We start from the raw sequence: 22,440 nt of genomic DNA, 5'->3' as shown, positions 1-22,440 counted from the left end.
AGAAAAGCTGTGTGCACTGACTTGAGTCTCTGTATGCATTTTCTCTTGCACTAATGATTTGAAAAATCGGGGTTTTGTTTTCAGAAAGAACATAGCACTTGCAAAGCAGTAATAGACATAATTCTTTTTGGTTGTTTGCTTGAGACTGGGTTTCTTTGTGCAGCCTTGCCTGTCCTGGAACAAGCTCAGTAGACCAGGTTGGCGTTGAACTCACAGAGATTCATCTGCCTCTGCCTCCAGGGTGCTGGAGTTAAAGGTGTATGCCTTTAGGGATGTTAAACACTAACCCTCCATCAGACATAGGTTTATTTTCCCCTTTCTTTTAGGTTGCCTCTTCACCAAATGATGGTGGCCTATGCTATACAAAAGTTTAACTTCACATGGTCCCATTTGTCAGTGGTTGGTCCTAAAGTCTGTGCTGCTGGGTCACTGTTCACAAAGTTCTTTCCCGTGCCTCTACGTTGAAACCATTTCTTACTTTCTCCTATAACAGATTCCAGGATCAGGTATTACATGGAGGTCCTTGATCCATTGGGAGTCACAGGGTAAGAGACAAGATGTAGTTTTACCCTTCCTACAGCTGTCTAGCCTTGTGGTAGGCCACGCTTCTTCTGGTTCTGACAGTTCCGACCTCTACAGATACAGAACTCCCATGTGATCGTCTGTCACTCATGCAGTCCCAGCACTCTCTCTGACCCATTTGAATGTTGTGTGACACTATTCAGGGGAAGACATAATTAAATATCTATTCATCCCACATAGGGAATGGACAACAGATCAAAGTAATAGTATAGCCCAAGTACAACTTGGTGAACCAAAAAGTTTATTAGGGTTACTTACAGGAATATGGGTGAGGGATTACACAGAGCAGCACAGTTGTCTCAAAGGCAGCTGTGTCACTGAAAGCCCAGCATGGGTAACAACTCAGAAAAAGCTGAAACTCTGAAGTGCTCTGTATGACTTGCAGGTCTGAAAGTATGTGCTCAGAAGGCCTCACTGTTAACAGATGGCAGAAAGGAAGAGGCCTTGTACCTCTTCTGCTAAGCTTTAGGGACTTTTTGAGACTTCTGAGATGTTTGGTTTTTGACTCTTAATGAGCTTCTCTTTAGTTCTTCTTGAGTTGCCCACAAGATGCCATGTTTTAACTCAAGGAAATTACTAACTCATTCCTTAAACTGGAAAGCTATTGCTTTGGAAATGCAAAGTTCAGACACAGGACTTTGAGCATGCTTGGGAAGAGTACAGTCACTAAGCATCTGATCTTAATATGCTGACTATAGGTTGAATAAGAACTTCTAAAACAAAGTAGTACATTTCTACAAAACAGTGGTGACCACAAACTCTAAAGACATCTGTACTCTTTCAAACTTACACTAAGTAAACAATAAACATTACACAGACATATTGATCTTTCAAATTTTATTATGTACAAATAAGAATAACAAACTTTAAATAAAATAGTTCTAAGACAGCAGAATCTTAACAGTCTGTAAATACTTTAGCTAAGCACAGTCAAAACTCACAAAGTATCTTCTAAGGAAAACTGATGGGTGAGATATTTCAATTTGGGTCTTCAAGTATGAAGAATTTCACTTTCTCATGAAAAATAATCTATTCTCAGGAACAGTTTAAGTATTGTTTAGTAGTCTAACTACTTAATGAAACATAGCTGAATTACAGTTTGCTGTAATAACCCATTTAAGAAGCCTGTGCACATCAGCCATGACTCAAAATATTTACATAAGTTCGAGACGTTATCTTATGATAAAAAGTAACATAGTTGTTAACTCCCTTTACAAGGAACTTTGAAATATACTTTCTAAGACTTTCATTCAGAAATGCTTCTTAAATATCAAATTTCTCTTCACAGACACTATGCCCATTTTCTTCATAATCTTCTCTTGTAACCACCATATCTTCAAAGTCATCGTTTTCAGATATCAACTTCCCACCTTCCCAGGAGTAAGTGATAGGGCTGAAACAGAGACCACACAAATGAGCCCAGCCACCATGTGACTACAGAGCAAATGCCGATTACGAACTAAAGAGCTGAACTTCAGCTCAACCAAACGGAATCTCATTCATGGTGTAGAGATAAGCTCTTCCTCTCCAGTACAAACAGTGGATTGGTTCTTCCCCTGTGTGCCCTGTCAACGGGCCCTCTACTTTCAGTGAAAACCCCAGAACATAAACAGAAGCTGTCGATGAGTAAAGGCAGAACGTGTTCCAACTCTAGACCTAAACCAACTCAGTGTTTCTCACTGAAGCCATGGACCAGCTGGCTAAGTCCCTAACTAGAGACGGGAACGGGAGGTTCTGTGTTACCTAGCAGCTGTCTCAGCGCCACTTTCTGCCTGTCCTGTGGCTGCTATAAAACAATGCTGATAATCCTAAGTAGGCCAGACAGTAGGTAAAACCAACCAAGCGAAGTTGGGGTTGCTGCCCATGGCCACGCCTGTTTTGTGCTGACTCAGCTCTACCACTTCCCCCAGCTGAGAGCAGGACAGACAGACGAAGGGAACTGTCCTTGCGCACTGCATTTGCGACCTTTTACTAACAGGCGTATTTAGATCTTTATGTTTGTACCTGTATGCCATTTTTTTCTGGAAGGCAAAATGTACATTATGATGGCTCGAATTAGAGAACAACAGCTAATTTTGTTAGTCCCTCAACCTCAGGCATGCGTGCATAAGATAAAAACCCAACGTCAGGAAGTGTATGAATATTGTTGCTGACAAAAATTATTCCAGCATTTAACAATTCCTTAAGCCTTTCAAGGATTTACATAAAAGTTTAAAGATTAATTTAAACAATTTTAAGATTTACTAGCTACAAATGGAAGTTTTATAGGTGGTTCATATCTGTGATCCCAGCACTCGGAACATGGGCACAATGAATGCCAGTTTGGGTCTGTTGGGACTACGTAACAAGCAACACCCAAAAAAAGGGCGTAGGAGACACTAAAATGGTTTTCTCTCAGTCTTTCTCAGTCTCACATAAAACAGGCTATCTTCTGAGTGCTCTGCAGCCGAGCTTGGCATTGAACTCCTGCTTTTCCCATCTCTAAATTCCCAAAGCCGAGATCACAGGCAAGCATCACCATACCTGACTTCACAACAATTTTAATTAAAAAAAAAAAAAAAAAAAACAAGCTTTTTTATTAAAAATTTATAATTCGGTTAACAATAAAGGGGCCCCAAAAGCATTTAATGAACTTAAACAAATTCTAAAAGTTACAAACTGACAGTGTTTCTCTTAATAATCGACTCTTGCGAGACTTATCTCCAGGTGGTACATGAAAAATAAATCTGGGAACAGCTTGGCTTCTTTGTGAGGACTGAGTGTCACATGGAAAGAGCCCCTGTCACTGAGCCCCAGCCTGTGTCAGTGCTGTGCCTGGTGTGTTTCACTTTTGGAAGAGAACACGGATCCCGCTGGGGAATAAATCTGCCGGTGTCTATTCGAGCCCAGCTTTAAAGTCCCAGCTTCCACAAGCCCCCTTCCTGCAAGCTGACTTTTGCTTCCTTATAAACCAACACTTACTTTTCAGGCAACACGACAGACACGTCATAGTCTGTTGGCGTCAAACACCGAACTTCTGAGTAAACCCGCTCTCTGAACCCAGGGAACAGGGAATTTCCTCCCGTCAAAACGATGTTCTTAAAAAAATGTGGCTGCATTTCTTTAAAAGAAAAAAAAAGGAAGGGAGGAAAAAAGAAGAAAAAGAGTGTTATAAAATCTACTTGTCTCTGGAAAGACTCAGCTGAGCATGCGGGCATAGCTGAGAAACCAAACAACCTGGGGGTCCACTGTTAAGATTTTAATTTTTTTCTTGTGCTCACTATTAAGACTTTGTTGCTGCTGGTTAGGATAACACCCCACTATATAGGACAGGACAGGATTGTATTGAACTGTAATCCTCCTGCTCTATTTCCTACAGCACCAGGATTACAGACCTGCCCCACCACATGAGGCTACCTTTTAAGATTTACCACAAGGCAATAGTTTACATGGGTGGAAACACTAAAAACAGTGGTGAAATGTGACCTCACAGGTCTTTAAAACGAAACATTAAGGTGGGTAGACTACCGACTGCCAATTATATTTGCATGGAAGCCATATATAAATAACTTTCTGCAGCAGACACTGAATCATACTTATCATTCTTCTTTCCTAAAACGAAGGGTATCTTTTTTAGTGATGAAATTATAAACTTTGTAATGAAAAGGCCTTCCTTGGTGTTTTTAACTCGATAGTCCATATTTCTATGTTCTCACACTAAAACAGATATATCCATAAGGTGCACCACTGTTGAAAACCCACTAAGGAATCATGGGCACTGGCCAGCCCACGCCAGTGCTTACTCATCAAGAGCAGGTTGCCTACATTAGCCCTGTAACAATATATGTCATGACGGCAACTACATTAAACCATGAACCAGGAAAGCAGACATGTGATGGCACAGCATGACTTTCCTTTCCTTTGTGCTTAGACAGGGGAAAGTACACTGTGCAATACATTTCTGCTGGTGCCACGACTGTTCCTCATAGAGAAGGAAGAGTGGGATGTAGATGGCTCTGTGGCCAAGAGAATTTACAGCTCTTCCAAACATCCTGAGTTCAGTTCCCACCTCCAGCAGTTTGAAACTGCCTGGAGCCCCTGCTCCAGGGCATCTTCTGGCTTCTGAGGACACCTGCATGCATGTGGCACACATAAACTCAGACAGACACACAAATATGCCTTTAAAGTAGGAAGGCAGCATATGAAGGTACTCTAAAACTCGAGGACCCTTAACTTACACTTAAAAAAAAATCCAGACGTTACCATGAAACAGTGTACTATAGTCATCTTGGTTTTGTTTTATTATTACTGTGTGCATGCCTACACACACACACACACACACACACACACACACACACACACACACACACACGATCACACCATAGGGGACGGACTCTCATGCCAGAGACCAAGTGTAGAGGTCAGAGGACATTCTGTGACAGTGTTCTCAGGTTGTCAGGCTCATACACAAAAGCCTGGGCCACCCTCCTGTCTGTCTTATTAAAAGTAATCCAGATTGCTGGGTGCTGATGCATGCCTTGGAGGCAGAGGCAGGTGGACCTGTGAATTTGAGGCCACCTTATTCTACAGTCAGGACACCAGTGCTACACAGAGAAAAAGAAACCCTGTCTCAAAAAACCAACCAACCAACCAAACAAACAAACAAACAAGAGAGAGAGGAAGAAAAAAGTAATCCTGTCATTCTAAATATCACACAATGAATAAGTCTGTCTTACAAATTCCTGAAAAAGCAACCTATTAATAACCTTTCAATTTCAATTCTATGTAAATTTAGGTTAAAACTTTCAGTCACTCCTTCTAGTTCACACCCAGAGTTCTAACATTCACGAGCCTGAAGCAGGGAGATCCTCAGTTCTGGCGGGTCTGAGCTGCGTAGTAAGATTGTGCCTCAAAAAATAAACAAATATGCAAATAAAGATTTTTCTAAAATGAATAGAGCAATTTAATACTTAAGGAAAGATATATTCATGCTTAAACAGACCATAATGACTTTTTAAAAAATACAATTTATGATCCAGAACGATCGACTAAGAATTATTTAAATGCATTATAGGATCTCAAAATTTCTACCAATAACACAGATGTTATTTTTTTTAATTACTTATGAAATGTGATTGTGACTTTTCAAAACCATCTCTCTTTAACATTTTCCTCTCATCATTGACATACCTTCAGGTAGGTTTTGAATTGAATACACAATGGCTTCTGGGATCCCCATCTCCTGAATGCCAATGTCAGAGGGGTTAAAGAGTATTTCTGGGACAGCGAACCTCTCGTTAGCAAGGCGAAGAATCTGTTCCCCAGATTTATACTTTCCACTCAGCACCATCTCTTCTCTGGGCTTAAAGCAAAGATAAAGAGTTTGAGCTACATTACTATGTTCATATGACAAGTAATAATTGGAAATATGTAATACTAGTGGAGTCACCACGTTCTTATTAGAAGTCTTATAATTCTGAAAAGTTAAAAAGTGTTTTCTCTTCTGTTGCCATAGTATATGAATAAAAATTCGCTTGAGGCAGAAGCAGGAGGATCTCTGTGAATCTGAGGCAGCCTGGGCTACAAAATAAGTTCCAGGACAGGTGTTAGGTGGGAGCGAGAGCTGTCTCAAATTAAAAAAGAAAAAACAAACAAACAAACAAACCAATGTCCTATGGGAATCTCATCTGCAGACAGTCTACCAGCTCTACTCCGAGTGTTTTAAAGGAAGGAAAGGAGAACAGGAAGAGGAGACGTCAGAGTTGACCTGTAACTGTACAGTGATCCCATGGCTAAATAACGGTGATGCAGTAATAGTGCCCATTCTTCTGTGTCCCCGCCCCTATCTTGGTCAGTCCCTACTTCAGAGGTGGACATGCGGCTGTCACACCTCAGTTGATTGTCCTACACCCATGAATATGTGGGTAGCACTAAGTAGACTCAGTTAAAAAAATACAGCACGGGCTGGAGAGATGGCTCAGCAGTTATGAACACCGACTGCCAAAAAGAAGGAAGACCAAAATGTGGAAGCCTCAGTCCTTCTTAGAAAAAAAAAAAAAAAAGTGTATAGCACCCTCTCAGAATATGATACATCTAGACCTTAAATCATTAATAATACAAGAACTAAGAATGCAGCCTTGTGGCAACCCTTGGTATTTAAAGTTCATTATGTTTAATCTTTATACAGCAAGAAAACTTTGATTATTTCCATGTTACTTTTTGTTCTATATGTACTTTATGCTTCTGGTAACTAGTAAGATTTCAGTGCATGCTATCAAACCTTTAAAAAAAATCAAGTACTGACAAAAATACATTCATATAGTTTTATGCAAAAATGTTTTTAAAATCTGTACATTTATCTCTGTCTTTAAAATAAAGTTGTTAAAAAATTTTTAAAAGAACACTGACTGCTTAAAATAAACAAATCTTTTTTTTTTAATATGGAAGTTTTATTAATGCAAATTTAACTTCATTTTCTCTAAGCTTCCCACAAAATTCTCATCAGCAGAAAGAAAATTTTCATCCCTTGGTAGGACCTGTTTGGATAATGTACCTACAACTAAATGTCTTGCTTCAACTTTAGGATATGTAAATCCTTCATTCCCACCATGGGAGCACCACTGAAGTCACTAAAAACGAAAATAAGATGTGCAGTCACTTGCTTAAAAAAACCTGCTAGTCTTTTTAACAAAGTATAATTTCAGACAAATCTATATGTGAAGTTTCACAATATTATACAAACTGTATATTTTTTTCTTACCACCTTATTTAAAAAAGAGAGATACATGTACAGGTTTTTTCAAGCATTTTGGCAAGTTCTACATCTTGGTCCAAAGGCAGCTAGAAGGGCACCGTCTTCCACAGGCAGCCAGGAGATAAGTCTGGATCACACTGGCCAGTCTTGAGCATATATATATGAGACCTCAAAGCACTGTCCCACAGTGACACACTTCCTCTAGCAAGGCCACAACCCGAACAGTGTCACTTCCCATGAGCCAAGTGTATTTAAACTACCACAGCCTGGTATAGTCTATACACCTGTAATCCCAACACGGGGGAGGTGAGGCAGGAGGATTGTGCAAGTCTGAGGCTAGCCTAGGCTACCATATGAGGAAAAAAAAAAAAAGAAAACACACACACACTAAATTTAGTTTAAGGATAACTCATTTTTTTTCAATACTGAAAAACTACCTGAGGCCAATACGGACTGAAGAACATTAAAGGTTTATTGCTGTTTTAAAGCCCTGATTGACAGATGATAATCAGGCTGACTAACCAAATATCTAACCAGGGAAAAGAGCCAGCACTCGGTGTCCTTGCTGAATGTCAGCACGAATGCCATTAGTCACTAATATGTCATCTGGAAGTACAAGAGTTTCTGTTTTCAAGAGAACAATTCCAAAACCTTTTTTTAGACATAGGCAAGTGACGGGATTGAGAAGGATGTGAGAAGCTGGCCAGTGAAGTCTGTGACTTACTGAACTGAATGGCCTCATACATGTATTTCCAGTACCATTAAAGAAACTGTCAGTTTGTGTTATAATGGTTCTGCAGAAAGTGCTTATCACTAAAGATGAAGGAATAGTCTCAATTCAGGCCTGACAATTTATACTTTAGCAGGCATCCTCTTTCTGAGAAGTAAAATTAGAATTTCTGCTTGTCCAATGATACTATAGATCTTGTTTCTCTATTTGTTGTTATTGTTCCTTCTATCAGCAGGAGAAAAAGCAAAGCTTCCTATTTCCCAAGCATTAATCACTAATGTATCCCAGTTCAAATCAACATATCTTAAGTGTGGTGGCTTAAATAGGACGGGCCCTCAGGCTCATAGATTGAATGCTTTGTCACCAGTGAGGCACTGGAGGAAGTATGTCACTTGGGGTGGACTTTGGTGACTCAGATGCTCAAGCCAGGCCCAGTGTCTCTCTCTTCCTGCTGCCTTCTGATCCAGATGTAGAACTCTCAGCTCCTTCTCCAGCACCATGTCTGCTGTGTGACACCATGCTTTCTGCTATGACAGTACAGACTGTAAGCCAGCACCAACTAAAAGTTTTCCTTTTTGGGCTGGAGAGATGGCTCAGTGGTTAAGAGCACTGACTGCTTTTCCAAAGGTCCTGAGTTCAAATCCCAGCAACCACATGGTGGCTCACAACCATCTGTAATAAGATCAGATGCCCTCTTCTGGTGTGTCTGAAGACAGCTACAGTGTACTTATATATAATAAATAAATAAATACATACATACATAAAAAAGTTTTCCTTTATAAGAGTTGCAGTGGTCTCTTCACAGCAATAGAAAACCTAACTAAGATATGAAGTATAAAGGTTCACAAACATTTTTGTCACTTTATGCAAAAGTGTTTTTCTAATGATATAAATATGTCTTTGTTTTGCTATCAGAAAGCAACAAAATAAAGTATTACAAAAACTCAAAAAAAAATTAAAATTAAGCTTACTACGTATACAATATAACTTTCATATAAATGACTAAACATGATTGTATGTAAGGCAAAAATTTCAACATTTATCAGTGTTAAGGGTAAAATATTGTTCTCACTTGACAGCGTATGCATTACATGAAAGCCACTAACATTTAGTGTGAGGCACCTAAGAAGCGCAAGTGACTGCAGCAGATGGAGCCCTGAGTGAATGCTAAGGACACACGCTGCCATGGAAAGGACAGGTGCCACAACACATAGGGAACTGGCAAAGGGTCAGGCTTACAACCGCAAAGCTTCTCTCTGACCCCAGTGTGAGTGTTGCCTAATGATTGGTCAGTGTGCACAAAAACGGGCAACAATGGCTTCCGCCTCTCAGGTGTTTCCAGCCTGAGACTGCTCTATGATCCTCCTGCTGAAACTCCCGAACTCTTCCCCGCTGTGCTGAGCTTCCAGATTGCTTCACTCCCTAGCCAGGCCCACTCAGGTCAAGGCACCAAGCCATCAGGTCAAAGCCAAGAGGTCTGTACGGAAAGAAGTCCAAACTCCAACTCAACTCTGTTCACTAGGTCACAGATCAAAGAAAACCTCCCGCCAACCTTAATGCCACTTGCTTCTTGTGCTGTGTCTGATCATCTGTCAGTGTGTCACCTCCTTCCTCCAGGCCCCCAGCACCGAGAACAAATACTGGTCGGCTGGGAGGACAACCTCACCAATGCTGGCTATCGAGCAGGTGCTGATCCGAGAAAACCAGGAAGGGACGGACAGACACTTAAAAGAGCGTGTCTGATAATCTAATGGCATGCCACTCACACAGAAGGGGAAATGTTCTGAAAGAGAGAAGGATTAGCCGTCCATTATGCAGGAAGGAAAATTAAGTTCTGACTCGGGAACTAAAAACCCCTGAAAGAAGAACAGAAACCACACAGGTTTTAATGGCTTCTTGACTTGGGAGAGACTAGAAATCACTGTGACGGATGCGGGCACATCTCTGCAGACCTGACACCTTTACCACTGTGTCAGGTTCTCCACTGCACCTCTCATCACTCGGCCGTGACGACAACTGGATACAGAACGTGCAGATGCTCAAGTGTCTAACGACACAGCTCTGCAGTCCAAATGTTTGGGCAATTTTCCTTCCTGAGTTTGATCTGTATTTCACCTCTACCATATGGAATAAACAAAAGATCTCAGGAATGCTAAGTACAAATACATAAAATACAATGCCCATTAAACAGCTTGATGCAAACTGACAATAAATTATCATGTCATTTAAAATCAAATGTTCATCACTCACATGATCTTTTGAAACTATATAAACTAAGCTATTGTTGCTGTATTCTACATAAAGCAATCTATATGCTCTGCATACCTTTCTATAAATTGTTTCTTACTAAACAGTACATTTTGGGATGGAGCCAGGCTAATTATGTAGCTCTGTGTTGTTTTCATTCCTGTTCATTATATGAATACATTATTAGATACTTAGGCTGCTGCCAATTTCCCCACAGTTCTAAATGAATACTATGTTTCCTTACATTTCTTCCTTCCTTTCTTCAATGTATATGAGTACACTGTAGCTGTCTTCAGACACACTAGAAGAGGGCATCACACCCAATTTACAGTTGGCTGAGAGCCACCATGTGGTTGCTGGGATCCGAACTCAGGACCTCTGGAAGAGCAGTCAGTGCTCTTAACCACTGAGCCATCTCTCCAGCCTAAGCATTTTGTTTTAATCCCTTTACAGGGGCTGGAGCACTGGGCTTAGAAATTAAGAGCACTGGCTGATCATCTAGAGGACCCAGGTTCGAGTCCCAGCACTTACACAGTAGCTCACAACTGTTGGTAACTCCAGTTCCAGGGAGTTAGACACCCTCTTCTGGCCTTAGTGGGCACTGCACATGCGTAGTGCACAGACATACATGCAAGCAAAATAACCGTACACATCAAACAGAAATATAAAAGAAATGTAAGTTACCTTACAAAAGCCCTTTTTAATTGTACTGAAGTCAGGCAGAACATAGTCAATCATCACGGTATTGTCTTCTCCTTTTAGCCTTAAAAACAAACTTTATAAATGTTAACATCACTTGTAAATCAATTTCCCAGATAACAGATTACCATTGTACATACTTGGCAATGTCCATGTCTCTGTAAAAATCCTGAGACACATAGCATACGTCTTCTTTTACTTGATTAATCACATGAGTTTCATCCATAACATGCAGCTGCCTAACAGAACAGAAATATATGATGTGAGGCTGGCAAGATGTTTCAACACTTTATGACACTTGTCCCCAAGCCTGACATTCTGAGCTCAGTCCCTAGAACCTACAAGTTGAAAGGAGAAAAATCAAGTTGTGACACAGTTGTCCTGACCTTCACGGAGGGGCACACATGCACAGATACCAAATACACACACAGACACAGACAGACAGACAGACACACACACACACACACACACACACACACACACTCACTAAATGAAGTTTATAAATGGATAAAATTTGAAATGAGCAGCAACTGAACATAACTTTAAAGTATCATTTAAATTAACTTTATTTAATAATATTAATAATGATATTTAAATTATATTTATTTTAATTTTATGTATATGTATTATTGCCTGCATACATGTCTGTTCAGTTATGTTCAATCTCCACAGAGAACAGAGAAGGGGGCTGCAACTACAGTCATGAACAGTTGTTAGCCTATATGTAGATGCTTGGAATCAAACCAGGGTCCTCTGGAAGAGCAGCCAGAGCTCTTAACCACTGAGCCATCTCTCCAGCCCCATTTTTCTTTTTCTTTTTCTTTTTTTTTTTTTTTTTTAATTTAGCCAACCTCCAGCTGAGTGTGGTGATACCTCATCCTCCCCAAGTTCAAAGCCCAGCATTACCTGTAGGATATGATTTCCTTCAGATGGTTCGTTAAGAGCTTTCCGCCCACATTTATCCTAAAAGCAGAGAAATCAACTTTGGTTCCGTCATCACATGTTACATATAAGAAATAACATGAGAGTGACAGAAGAAGAGAGAGAAAACAACAATTAAGCAGAGCTCACCGAATAATCGCTTCTTTTTTCTTTTTGCTTCTACAGTACGGAACAATGTGTGTGAAGGAGTAGCCACTGTCGACAATGATGCAGCAGAGTTCAGAGGGGTTATCCCGGAAATACCTGTGTGCGCTGAGAGCGCCAGCTGTGGACAGGAGCATATCAGAGTGAGCTAGTGCTTTCAACTAGTAAGAAAAGGAGCCAGCTAGGCAACACCACCACACACCACCATCACCACCACCACCAACACCACCACACACCACCAACACCACCACCACACACCACCAACACCACCACCACAACAACAAGCCGCCTTTAAGCTAAGTGTGGTAGCACACGCCTTTAATCCCAGCACTCAGGAAAACAGATGGGTGGATCTCTGTGAGTTCCAGGTAGGTAGGAAGAGCTATATAGAGAGCCCCTGTCTCAAACAAAACACCCAACAACAAAGTCACACAAATCACAACAAAAAAAAAGCCTTTAATTAAAAAAAATTAACTCTAAATTGTATGTAGAATTGTCTGGTGTTTTAAGACTCTCTTTTTAATTATGTGTCTGTGCACGTGAGTGCAGGCACCTGCAGAGGCCAGAGCACTGTGGTGGTGCCTCACATAGGTGCTGGGAAGCAGCTGGGTCTTCTGGAAGAGAGAAGGTGGTAGGGGCTGGAGAAGTGGCTCAGCGGTTAGGAGCACTGACTGCTCTTCCAGAGGTCCTGAGTTCAATTCCCAGCAACCACATGGTGGCTCACAACCATCTGTAGTAGGATCAGATACCCTCTTCTGGTGTGTCTGAAGACACTGTACTCACATACATTAAATAAATAAATCTTAAAAAGAAGGTGGTCCAAACCACTGAGCATCTCTTCAGATCTCAAAGCTTCCATTTGTAAAAGGCACGCTTATGTGGTAGGTAGAAAAAGATAATACAATCTTTTTCTTGTCACTGCTGGCGTTATTCTGGAAACGGACTGGAAACAGAAGCTAACTCTACAGTCTGGGTAGACCTGGAACTCACGACTCAGACTCCTTTTACTGTATGGCAAGCAATCACCAAGTTTCTTAATTGGCCTTGTACTCAATCTGCAGTCCAGGCAAACTGAATTCTCAATCCTCCTGCCTCAGCCTCCCAAGCTGCCAGAATTACATTCCTGTGCCACTAGGCCAAACTTCTATGCTTAAAATAACAACTCTGTGTTTCACTTCCTTCAGACCTAACAGCTGCCACCTAGTTCTCAGGACCTTGAGTTTCTTTACTCCACGTATAACCTTACTCATAATTTAATTTCAATAAAGCTTTTAACTTACCATTTACTCTTAATACTGCTTGGAACTGATATTCCTCAAATAGGATTTCATTCATTGATTCTTGGATTGAAGTGAAGTTGAAATATGGTTCTGTTATAATAATGTTAGTATCTAAAAAATCAACCTATGGGAGAAAAAAAGATCCCAAAAGTTTTATAATCTATAGTAATTATCACCAAAAATTGTGTGTGTGTGTGTGTGTGTGTGTATGTGTGTGTGTGTGTGATAAACAAAATTATCTAATCCTCACAATAATAACACTGACTGTAACCCTCAGCTAATAAATATATAAACGGAGTGAGAGAAAAACTGAATATGCTACCCAGGTTCATAGTCACTTAGGGCCATACCTAGGATTTGAACGTAGAAAATCTGGTTACAATCTTACCTCAATAAAATGGACATTAACAAGGGACTGCCCAACTGCCAAACTGTTAAGGACAAAACAAGGCTGAAGCAACCCGAGTAGTGGAGCCACTATTGCTGTTAGAAGGCAAGACGTCTCCAGAGATCTTTCTGGAGAGCTGTTACCTGCAGAAAACTCAGCAGTACACCTGGAGCCTTGTCTGGTCTCTCTCATGCTTTGCCCTTCCTGCACTGGCAGTTCAAAGTTGAGGCTCTGGACCTGAGGACACCACTCGCCCAGCCCCGCCAGTGAGGGCTGTTCTTACGAGTGAGTTCTGATAATGTCTATAGGCTTTGCCCAGAGTGCCTGAGTGAAGGTGCCAAATTTAACCATCCTCTCAGCTAGTTACAGCATAGTAATATAGAATGTAACATTTGGGGCCAGCGAGATGGTCCAGAGGTCAAAAGCACTGGGTGCTCTTCCAGAGAACCCAGGTTCAAATCCCAGCAAGGGGATCTCTCACCCTCTTTAGCCTCTATGGTACTACACGCCTGTGGTATATAGTCGTGGGTAGGGGAAATACCCATACACACAAAAATAAATCAGTCCAAGGAAAATAATCACAGCATTCTCAGGGATTGCAGAGCGGGATCAAATGGTTAAGAGCGCTTGCTGCTCTTCCAGAGGACTGGAATTCAATTCTCAGCATCCACACCAAACAGCTCACAACCATCTTCTGTAGCTCTAGCTCCTAAGGATCCAACACTTTCCATGGCTTCTGTAGGCACCTAGACACACGTGGCATACACTCACCCAGACACACAAACACACATAAATAATTTTTTTTAAATCTTAAAAACAGTAAGTAAATAAAACTAACCAAAATTCTTGTACCAGCCATATATTCAGATGTGTAAGCAAACATATCTTTTGGGGGAAATGTCTGGTAATAGTGGAAGTATTGGGGCTGAGTGGCGGAGAGGCACCCAGCACACTGTCATGAGTTTCATTCCCTAGCATATCCAGAGGAACAGTAGAAGCAGGAAGTAAAAATGTAATACTGAGCTTCACAAAGATTATCTGCATTGGACTTAGTTTTCAACCTGGAGATTTTATTTACTTCCATTTTCTAAATATTCAGAAGGTCATACTCAGTGTGGTGGTGTGTACCGTTAAGACCAGCACTCAGAAGGCAGAGTTCCAGGGTGCTCAGTTCTACATCCCAAGTTCCAGCCTAACCTGGACTTCTCAGTAAGACTTTCTCTTCAAAAGTAAATACATAAAATCTAGGGAAATCTATATCCAAGTGCCTGATGTGCATATAAAAGTTTATAAATGTAAGTCCCATTGTTCATTTGAATTAAGACACAGAAATAGATTTTAATACATACTCTAACTTGTTACCTGATACATTTCTTTTCCAAAAAGATAATCCCAAACTTGTCGTTGAACATCCCAATTCACCAAGTAGCCCTAAAATAAAATAAGCAAAACAAAATAAAAACTTAATTACCAAGAATCTTTTAGTAATTTTTAAACATGAGATTAAAGGAAAGATGGTCCAGGGAGTAAAGAAGCTCTCCTCACAAGCCTGATAACCTGAGTCACATCCCCAGAACTGACAAAGAGAAAAGTCAGCTCTACAAGGCTGTCCCCTGGAGGCCACAAGCAAGCCCTGGGGTGGCATGCTCGTATCACACACAATGGCTCATCAGCTAGAGGTGCCAGCCACAAAAATTTGGCCATACAATTTGATCCCTAGAAACTGTTGCAGCTCAGACTGTTAACCCTAGCATCCCTACTGGCGACATGGGAGGGAGAGACAGGAGAGTCCTCTTGAAGTTGGAGAGGCAGCTGGCCTTCAGTACATATCCTGGTGGTAGAAAACAAGACCCTGCTTCAACAAGGCAGAAAGAGAACTCTGGAAAGTTGGAAAGTTGTATGATAACCCTATCCTCGCCCCACACACAAACACACAATTACAGGTTTATAATTAATTAGAAATGAAACATAGTTAGATTACCTTTTGAAAAGGAAGGATGTAAAAGAGTCCCGAAGGGTCTTTTATTTCATCAATCTGGTTAGCAGTAAATGTTTTAAGTCGGGCAGTTTTTGATCTGAACTGACAATTGGGAATAACCCTAGATGCAAAGAAATAACAAGTTACCTTCCAAATATTTAGTTCCTAAAAAGTACTTTAGCGATAAAAGTGCCCTGTATTCACAAACTAGCATTTCTCATTATCTCTGAGTAACTACAACAGCACCTGTGGGCTGCTACATTCAAGGTGCTAGTCAGTGTTCAACAGGTTCTGCCCTGAATCTCTGTCTTTCTCAGAGGAAGCTAAAGAACCCTTAGGGTGGGAGTATTTCTGCTGTTACATAGGCAAGAGGTTTATTTCCATTTTGCCTTTTTATTTTACTTATTTGGCGTAAGCAAACAAAAGCTTTTTTTTTTATTGAGAATTAAAGAATCTGCTCCCTGCAACAGGGAGGGAGTTAAAACGTATAGACTAGAAAACCACTATAAATACTTTACTAGTTACGTTATAACCAAAAGTTAGTGCAGAGGCTGCATTGTAAAAAAAAAAAAGCAATGAAGATTCAAACACAAATGTTCCCTTAGCAAGATTGAAGATTATGGTTTCTGTCAGTCCACATTTCTAGATATTTTTCCCCTCAAACTTTAAGACGGACATCTTTAATGACAAGTTAAAAATTTTGACAACCTATGCCACAGAAGACAAAGTTAAGAACTACTTACACTACCTTGGAAGATGGATGCCGACCTTCGAGAGCTCCCAATTTAAATAGGAAGACAGACCACGCCATACCCGTCATAGACACACACTCAAATACACATACACACACGATACTGAGGTAGTAACAATTGCACCCACTTTCACTTACTATACACTAGCGACGTTTAAATATCCTTGGAAGGTATGATTTTAACATTAGCCTGGGCTGGGCTCAGTGTTATATTGCCTGTAATCCCAGTTATTTGGGCACCTGAGGAAGGACCAGCACTTGAATAAGGAGCTGGCAACTGGGCTGTGTGATACTGAGATAGTGCCTCTTAGAAGAAACTGGTGTGCTCAGTGGTAAAGCACACGCTTAAGGACCTAGGCTTGATCCTAACCCCACAGTTAAAAGAAGCTGCCCTGCCGTGGCTCACACGGATGCACTCTAATAAACTTGGCCAGTTTGCTATCGTATCCAAGTACATGAACATACCGTGCTGCTGAAATAATGGTGACATGTTCTCAGGAAGAAGGTAACAATTTAGAGTCATGTTCTTCTCCATTTCCTTTTTATTGTATTTTTATTATTAAAACAATTTTTAATTTTAAATATATGTTGATAATTCTTCCCTTTCCCCAAGTCCTTACAGATCTTCTGGCCCTCCCTCCCCACCCAACTTTAAGTTCTTTATCAAAAAAAAAAAAAAAAAAAAAAAAAAAAACCAACAAGATAACTCCTCCCCCGCACCCCCAAACTATGACCAAATAGTGGTCAGCTTTTCATTCATTCACTATTCATTCATTCATTTTTAAAAGGAATATAACAAATTAAAATATAATAAGCTATACCAAAAACTATCACATTGAAGCCGGACAAGACAAAAAAAAAGGAGAAGAGCCCAAGAGAAGCCTCTTTTCTGTTACCAAACGAAACATATATTCCACTTCCGGAGACCCGCGGCCAAAACCAAAAATCAAAATCAACTTCAGGTCGAAGCATCAAACCAACTAACCAAGCAACCAAGCTCCAAACTGAGCATCCCTCGACTAAGGCTGGAGCCACGATGGCGTCGATGGATCACTCAAGTAGGAAAGCACAGCCTGTTGAACCACAAGGCGTACGTGCCCTTCCCTTCGGGGACGATGACCACTTACGAGACACTGTCATGGCTGTAACCGATTTTGGCGTTGTAAGCTCCGTTATCCAGAACCAAGGTCGTCATTTCGGCACCCACCGCGCCGCAGCCGAGCGGCTTTTCCACTGTTTGGGTCTCCTCTGCTCACACTTTTTCCGGTACTCTATGGTTTTTATGGGGGCGTGGCCCTCTCGTAAGCTTCCGGTTACCCTGACAACGGAGTACGCCGGAAGTCAAGCAGCAGAGCCGCCTTTCCTGTCCTTGCATTCAGTTTTTAAACTCATCTTCTTTTCGACACTCCATCGTAGAAACTGCTAAGTACTTTCTCCCTCTTATTTTTCTTTACCGCGCACATTGGCGACTGAAAGCTTATTGGGAGCCCTTTGGTGGGCTGCGTGTGCGTGCATCCGATTAGAGTTGTTAAGACACTCCTAACCTTGAAGAATTGAGTACAAAACCATACGCATCATGGAACTGGATACGAGGTCTCTTCAGCCTCATTTCTTGGCACTCGTCATTAGGTTGTAGAATTTGGTCACAATAAATTACGTATGTGCTGTGTTGATATCTGCGTTGTGCTTTAACCTATTCGCACCCCCAAACGTATCCCGTCTACTTGTTCTCCAGTACTTATGTATCCTATCTACAAAGGATTTAGTGACATCTGACATGTTCCTTGTCCTGATTCCTGGAATTAGATATTCTTCCTGGGCGTTTCTCTACAATGGAGAGCTTGTGTTTCACAAGGAAAAACATTTTGGAGCCGAGCGTAGTGGCAACACGCCTTTAATCCCAGTACCCAGGAGACAGAGGCAGGTGGATCTCTGGGAGTTCAAAACCAGCCTGGTTTACGTAGGACAGCCAGAGATGCATGCCACAACACAGAGATCCTGTCTCATTTTTGTATTGGAATCTAGATTCTGCTACAAAGTAGTCTTGGGTAACGAATCTGATAAAAATGAATGCACAGCTACGCTCAGTGGTGGAGCGTTTTCTTAACATATTCAAGGGGTCTGGGTTCTGATCTCTAGCACTGTAAATAAAAGGAAAACCTTTCTAAATGTCTAATGTTAATTCTGACCAGCATCATTGTTCTATTTTATCCGACTCAATTACTAAAATGATAGGAACTCAGGCTGAGACAGGATAATCACCTGTTCATATCATGGATACATATCAAGACCAGGGATGGTACTACTTGTAGAATTCCAATCTCAAAACCAGCAAAATAAAAACTTGCTCCAAAGAAAAAAGTGGGAAGCCCTTTTCCTGCAGTCGCGTGACACCGTTCTTTTAAATCTTCTGTCACTCAGCAATCATCATTTCTATTTGCCTCTCATGCTCAAACTATGTCCTTTCAATCCCGTTTCTCCCTCTGTGCGTCAGCCCTTTATTATTCAAACACTGTTTTGGCTTTCCTCACCTTTTACTCGCTTTTTGATCAAGATTATTCTTGTTCTTGACTTTAGTTATTATTTAATAAGATACTTTCTAAATCAGAAATTCCTAACTTGTTTCTTACCCCCAAATCCTGAGAAAACCTCACAAAAAATGTAACACTGCATATTACCTTCCCGTAATTATTTGTTCCACCTGCTATACTACCACAGCGATTGCCATTCCTCCAAGCTCCACCCCGTGCTCCAAGCTCCACCCAGTCCTCCAAGCTCCACCCCGTGCTCAAAGCTCCACCCAGTCCTCCAAGCTCCACCCCGTGCTCCAAGCTCCACCCAGTTCCCCAAGCTCCACCCCGTGCTCCAAGCTCCACCCAGTCCTCCAAGCTCCACCCCGTGCTCCAAGCTCCACCCAGTCCTCCAAGCTCCACCCTGTGCTCCAAGCTCCACCCCTTGCCCCAAGCTAGAAATTTTCTATGGACACTTTAATCTCCGATATCTGATTAATCTTACTTCTTCATCTCTTGTCTGTAACAATACCATCACCTTCTCAGTGCCCTTCCTGCCTCTCTCTGTTCTCTATTCTCTTCTGAAACGAAAGCATAATTATTAGTAAATATTTCTTAAACATTTATTTATTTTATTTATGAGTACACTGTAGCTGTCTTCAGACACACCAGAAGAGGGCATCAGATCTCATTACAGATGGTTGTGAGCCACCATGTAGTTGCTGGGATTTGAACTCAGGACCTTTGGAAGAGCAGTCAGTGCTCTTAACTACTGAGCCATCTCTCCAGCACTTTTGTTTTGTTTTATAATATTTTTTATTTATAAATCAGAAATATGGTTAGCCTCCTGTGATGGTTTATATTGACTACCAACTTGACAAGATATAGAATCATGCAGGAGACAGTCCATGCATGTATGTGAGGGATTATTCTAGTATGGCTAATTGTGTTATGAAGACCCAGACTAACTTCAAGACTGAAATGATTGATCGCTTTCTGATTCTTGACTGTGGAGTCCATGTGGACACTTGCCTCTATCACCTGTCACGGTGACTTCCCCGTCATGACTACACCCTCCAACTGTGAGCCAAATATGAACACTTCTTCTCCTTAAGAGAATGTTGTCAGGCATTACATATAGCAATGCTAAAGGTAAGTAATACAGGATATGGGTAACAAGAAGTGGGACTGTTCCTGTGATAATCCTAACCATGTATTTCTAGGGCTTTGGAACTGCTTTGCAAGAGGAGTGAAAGGCAGCAAGAAAAGCAAGAGAAGGTGTTTCTGGAGTTGTGGGTTTTAAGGGAAAAAGTGGGGAGGGGGAGAGTCTGTGTGTGTTGGTAAATCTTGATTGGACATATTAGTCAAATAATGAATTTTGATTGTTGGAACTTGGGGTTTTTATCTCAGGAGTGAGTCAGTGGCCAAATAATGGAATAGACCTTGGGGGATGATAGCCTTAGGAATGTAGCAGGGTTGGGCAAGGGAGAGGAAAGGGGTAGAAGAGCAGTACCTGTCTGCAGGGTTTGCCATGCTCCGGCCCGATAGAGCCCCTTCTCTGGGGACTGTTAAAAAAATAATGGAGTGGATACACTGTGCATGGTGAGATGGCCATGAGCCTTGGGGACAAGGGGTCGAAGGTTAAGATTTAAAGGTGGCGGCCATGTTACGGAAGGTAGTTTATATTAATTGCTAACACAATTGGATCTAGACTCCCCTTTGAGACAAATCTCTTGGCACGCGTGGAAAGGATTTTCTGCAGTAGATTGACAGAGGTCTGAAGACCCACGCTAACTGCCAGACTGAATAAGAAACAAGAAGAGAAAGCAAGCTGATTATTAGCATTCATTACTCTCTCCTTCCTGCCTAGAGATACTATGTGACCCCTGCCTGAAGATGCTGAGACTTACTCAACCTGCCAGACTGTCTTCTTTTTCCTTCCAAACAGGGTCTCTCGTGATAGCTTTGGCTGTCTTGGAGCTCACTGTGCAGACCAAGGTGGCCTAGAACTCAGAGATTGGCCTCTGCCTCCTGAGTACTGCCTTCAATGGCCTGAGCTATACCAGTGTGTGGCTTGATGAACTGTAATTTCAAGCTGGGATCGGAAATAAAGTCTTTCTCAAGTTGCTTTTATTTTGTTTTATTGTTGGGTTGGGGAGGAAGCTGAGAAAACACACTTCAGAGACAGAACCTTAAAAATAAAAGCTGTACATTCTGAGGGCACAAGGGGGTGGTCAGTTCGACATCTAAACGGAGTCTCCAAAGCGAGATTGTATAACATTATTTTTAAGATTTATTTTATTTATTAATTATATGTATATAAGTGCTCTATCTGCATGTACATCTGCACGTCAGAAGAGGGCATCAGATCCCATTTACAGATGGCTGTGAGCCACCTTGTGGTTGCTGGGATTTGAACTCAGGACCTCTGGAAGAGCAGTCAGTGCTCTTAATCGCTGAGCCATCTCTCTAGCCCTGCATAGCATTTTAAAAGGGCAGAAACACAAGAGGGGTTGCGGGGGACCTGCAGTGCTATCCAACTGTATTTTGACATTACAGGTTAGGCAAGGGAGTACCCTTGCTTGGACACTGGGCTGCATCCAGGGCACCAGGCCTCAGGGTCCTTAGTTGAACTTTTGCAGTCAGGTCTCCACCTGGACTCTGGCCCAGAATTTTAGAATGATAAAGAGACAGAGGAATGGACGAGCAGTACTTAGTCCATTAGGGCTTACCAGGCAATGGGTTATATATTTTTATACTATATGCACCTTGCTTTAGGTAACAGCCATTTCCATATTCTTTACCAGCTAACAGACACGTTAAGAAAAGTTTTGGAGAAGTTGGGTACGTGTTCATTCCTAGGCCTGGGAACAGGAACTTGTTTGACCCCACCAGCAAGATGAAGAAGTTGTCCTCGAGATCGCTGGACTAACGCCTTGGTCTCCTAATAAAATGTCCTTGAAATGTTTGGACTCAGACTACTGTTTACTTCCCTCAGCTATAGGGAAGTCCTCAATCCCTAGGAACTGGGACCTTGAATTTAGTTTCCCCCTATGATTAAATTTGAGTCTCAAAAAGAAATGGCATCCTTTAGGACAAGTTTCTTTTGCTTGTTGCCAACATTTATCACAGCAACGAGAAAACTGATAAATCTCCTCAGATCACTTATCATAGAAATAGCCGTAGCTTGTTAGTATCTGTGAAATAATATTTTTATATTAGCATAATCTTAAAAACATCATTAGCCGGTGTGGTAATACATGCACTTGATCCCAGGCAGGTGAATCTCTGTAAGTTAGAGGCCAGCCTGGTTCACACTGTGAATTCTAAGACAGTCGGGGCTGTAGAGAGAGCCTGTCTCAAAATACTTTTACTCCATGTATGCAGTGCCCGTGCACCTGTGCCTGTCAAGTGCCCTGATCTGCTGAGCCAGCTCCTCAACTGTAATTTACCCCC

General features: G+C 41.4%; 1 protein-coding gene across 2 annotated transcripts; it reads right to left on the bottom strand.

Moving 5' to 3' along the window:
* Positions 1-1,404: 1,404 nt before the first annotated feature.
* ACTR6 (actin related protein 6) lies at positions 1,405-17,739 on the bottom strand. 2 transcript variants are annotated; one of them, XM_080935193.1, is made up of 11 exons: positions 17,602-17,739; positions 15,727-15,844; positions 15,108-15,176; positions 13,358-13,481; positions 12,063-12,198; positions 11,898-11,954; positions 11,132-11,230; positions 10,977-11,067; positions 5,752-5,923; positions 3,544-3,682; positions 1,405-1,975 (listed from the first exon to the last, which is right to left on the bottom strand). In XM_080935193.1, the coding sequence occupies exons 1-11, from the start codon at positions 17,667-17,669 to the stop codon at positions 1,846-1,848; spliced, it is 1,203 nt and encodes a 400-aa protein (XP_080791319.1). In that variant the 5' UTR covers positions 17,670-17,739; the 3' UTR covers positions 1,405-1,845. The 2 variants fall into 2 exon arrangements, with proteins under 2 accessions (XP_080791319.1, XP_080791320.1); XM_080935194.1 differs by having other exon boundaries at positions 10,977-11,055.
* Positions 17,740-22,440: the final 4,701 nt, after the last annotated feature.

This window comes from Micromys minutus (assembly GCF_963924665.1).
Source record: "Micromys minutus genome assembly, chromosome: 22".
Lineage (NCBI taxonomy): Eukaryota > Metazoa > Chordata > Mammalia > Rodentia > Muridae > Micromys > Micromys minutus.
This window is presented reverse-complemented; position numbering and strand designations above follow the sequence as displayed.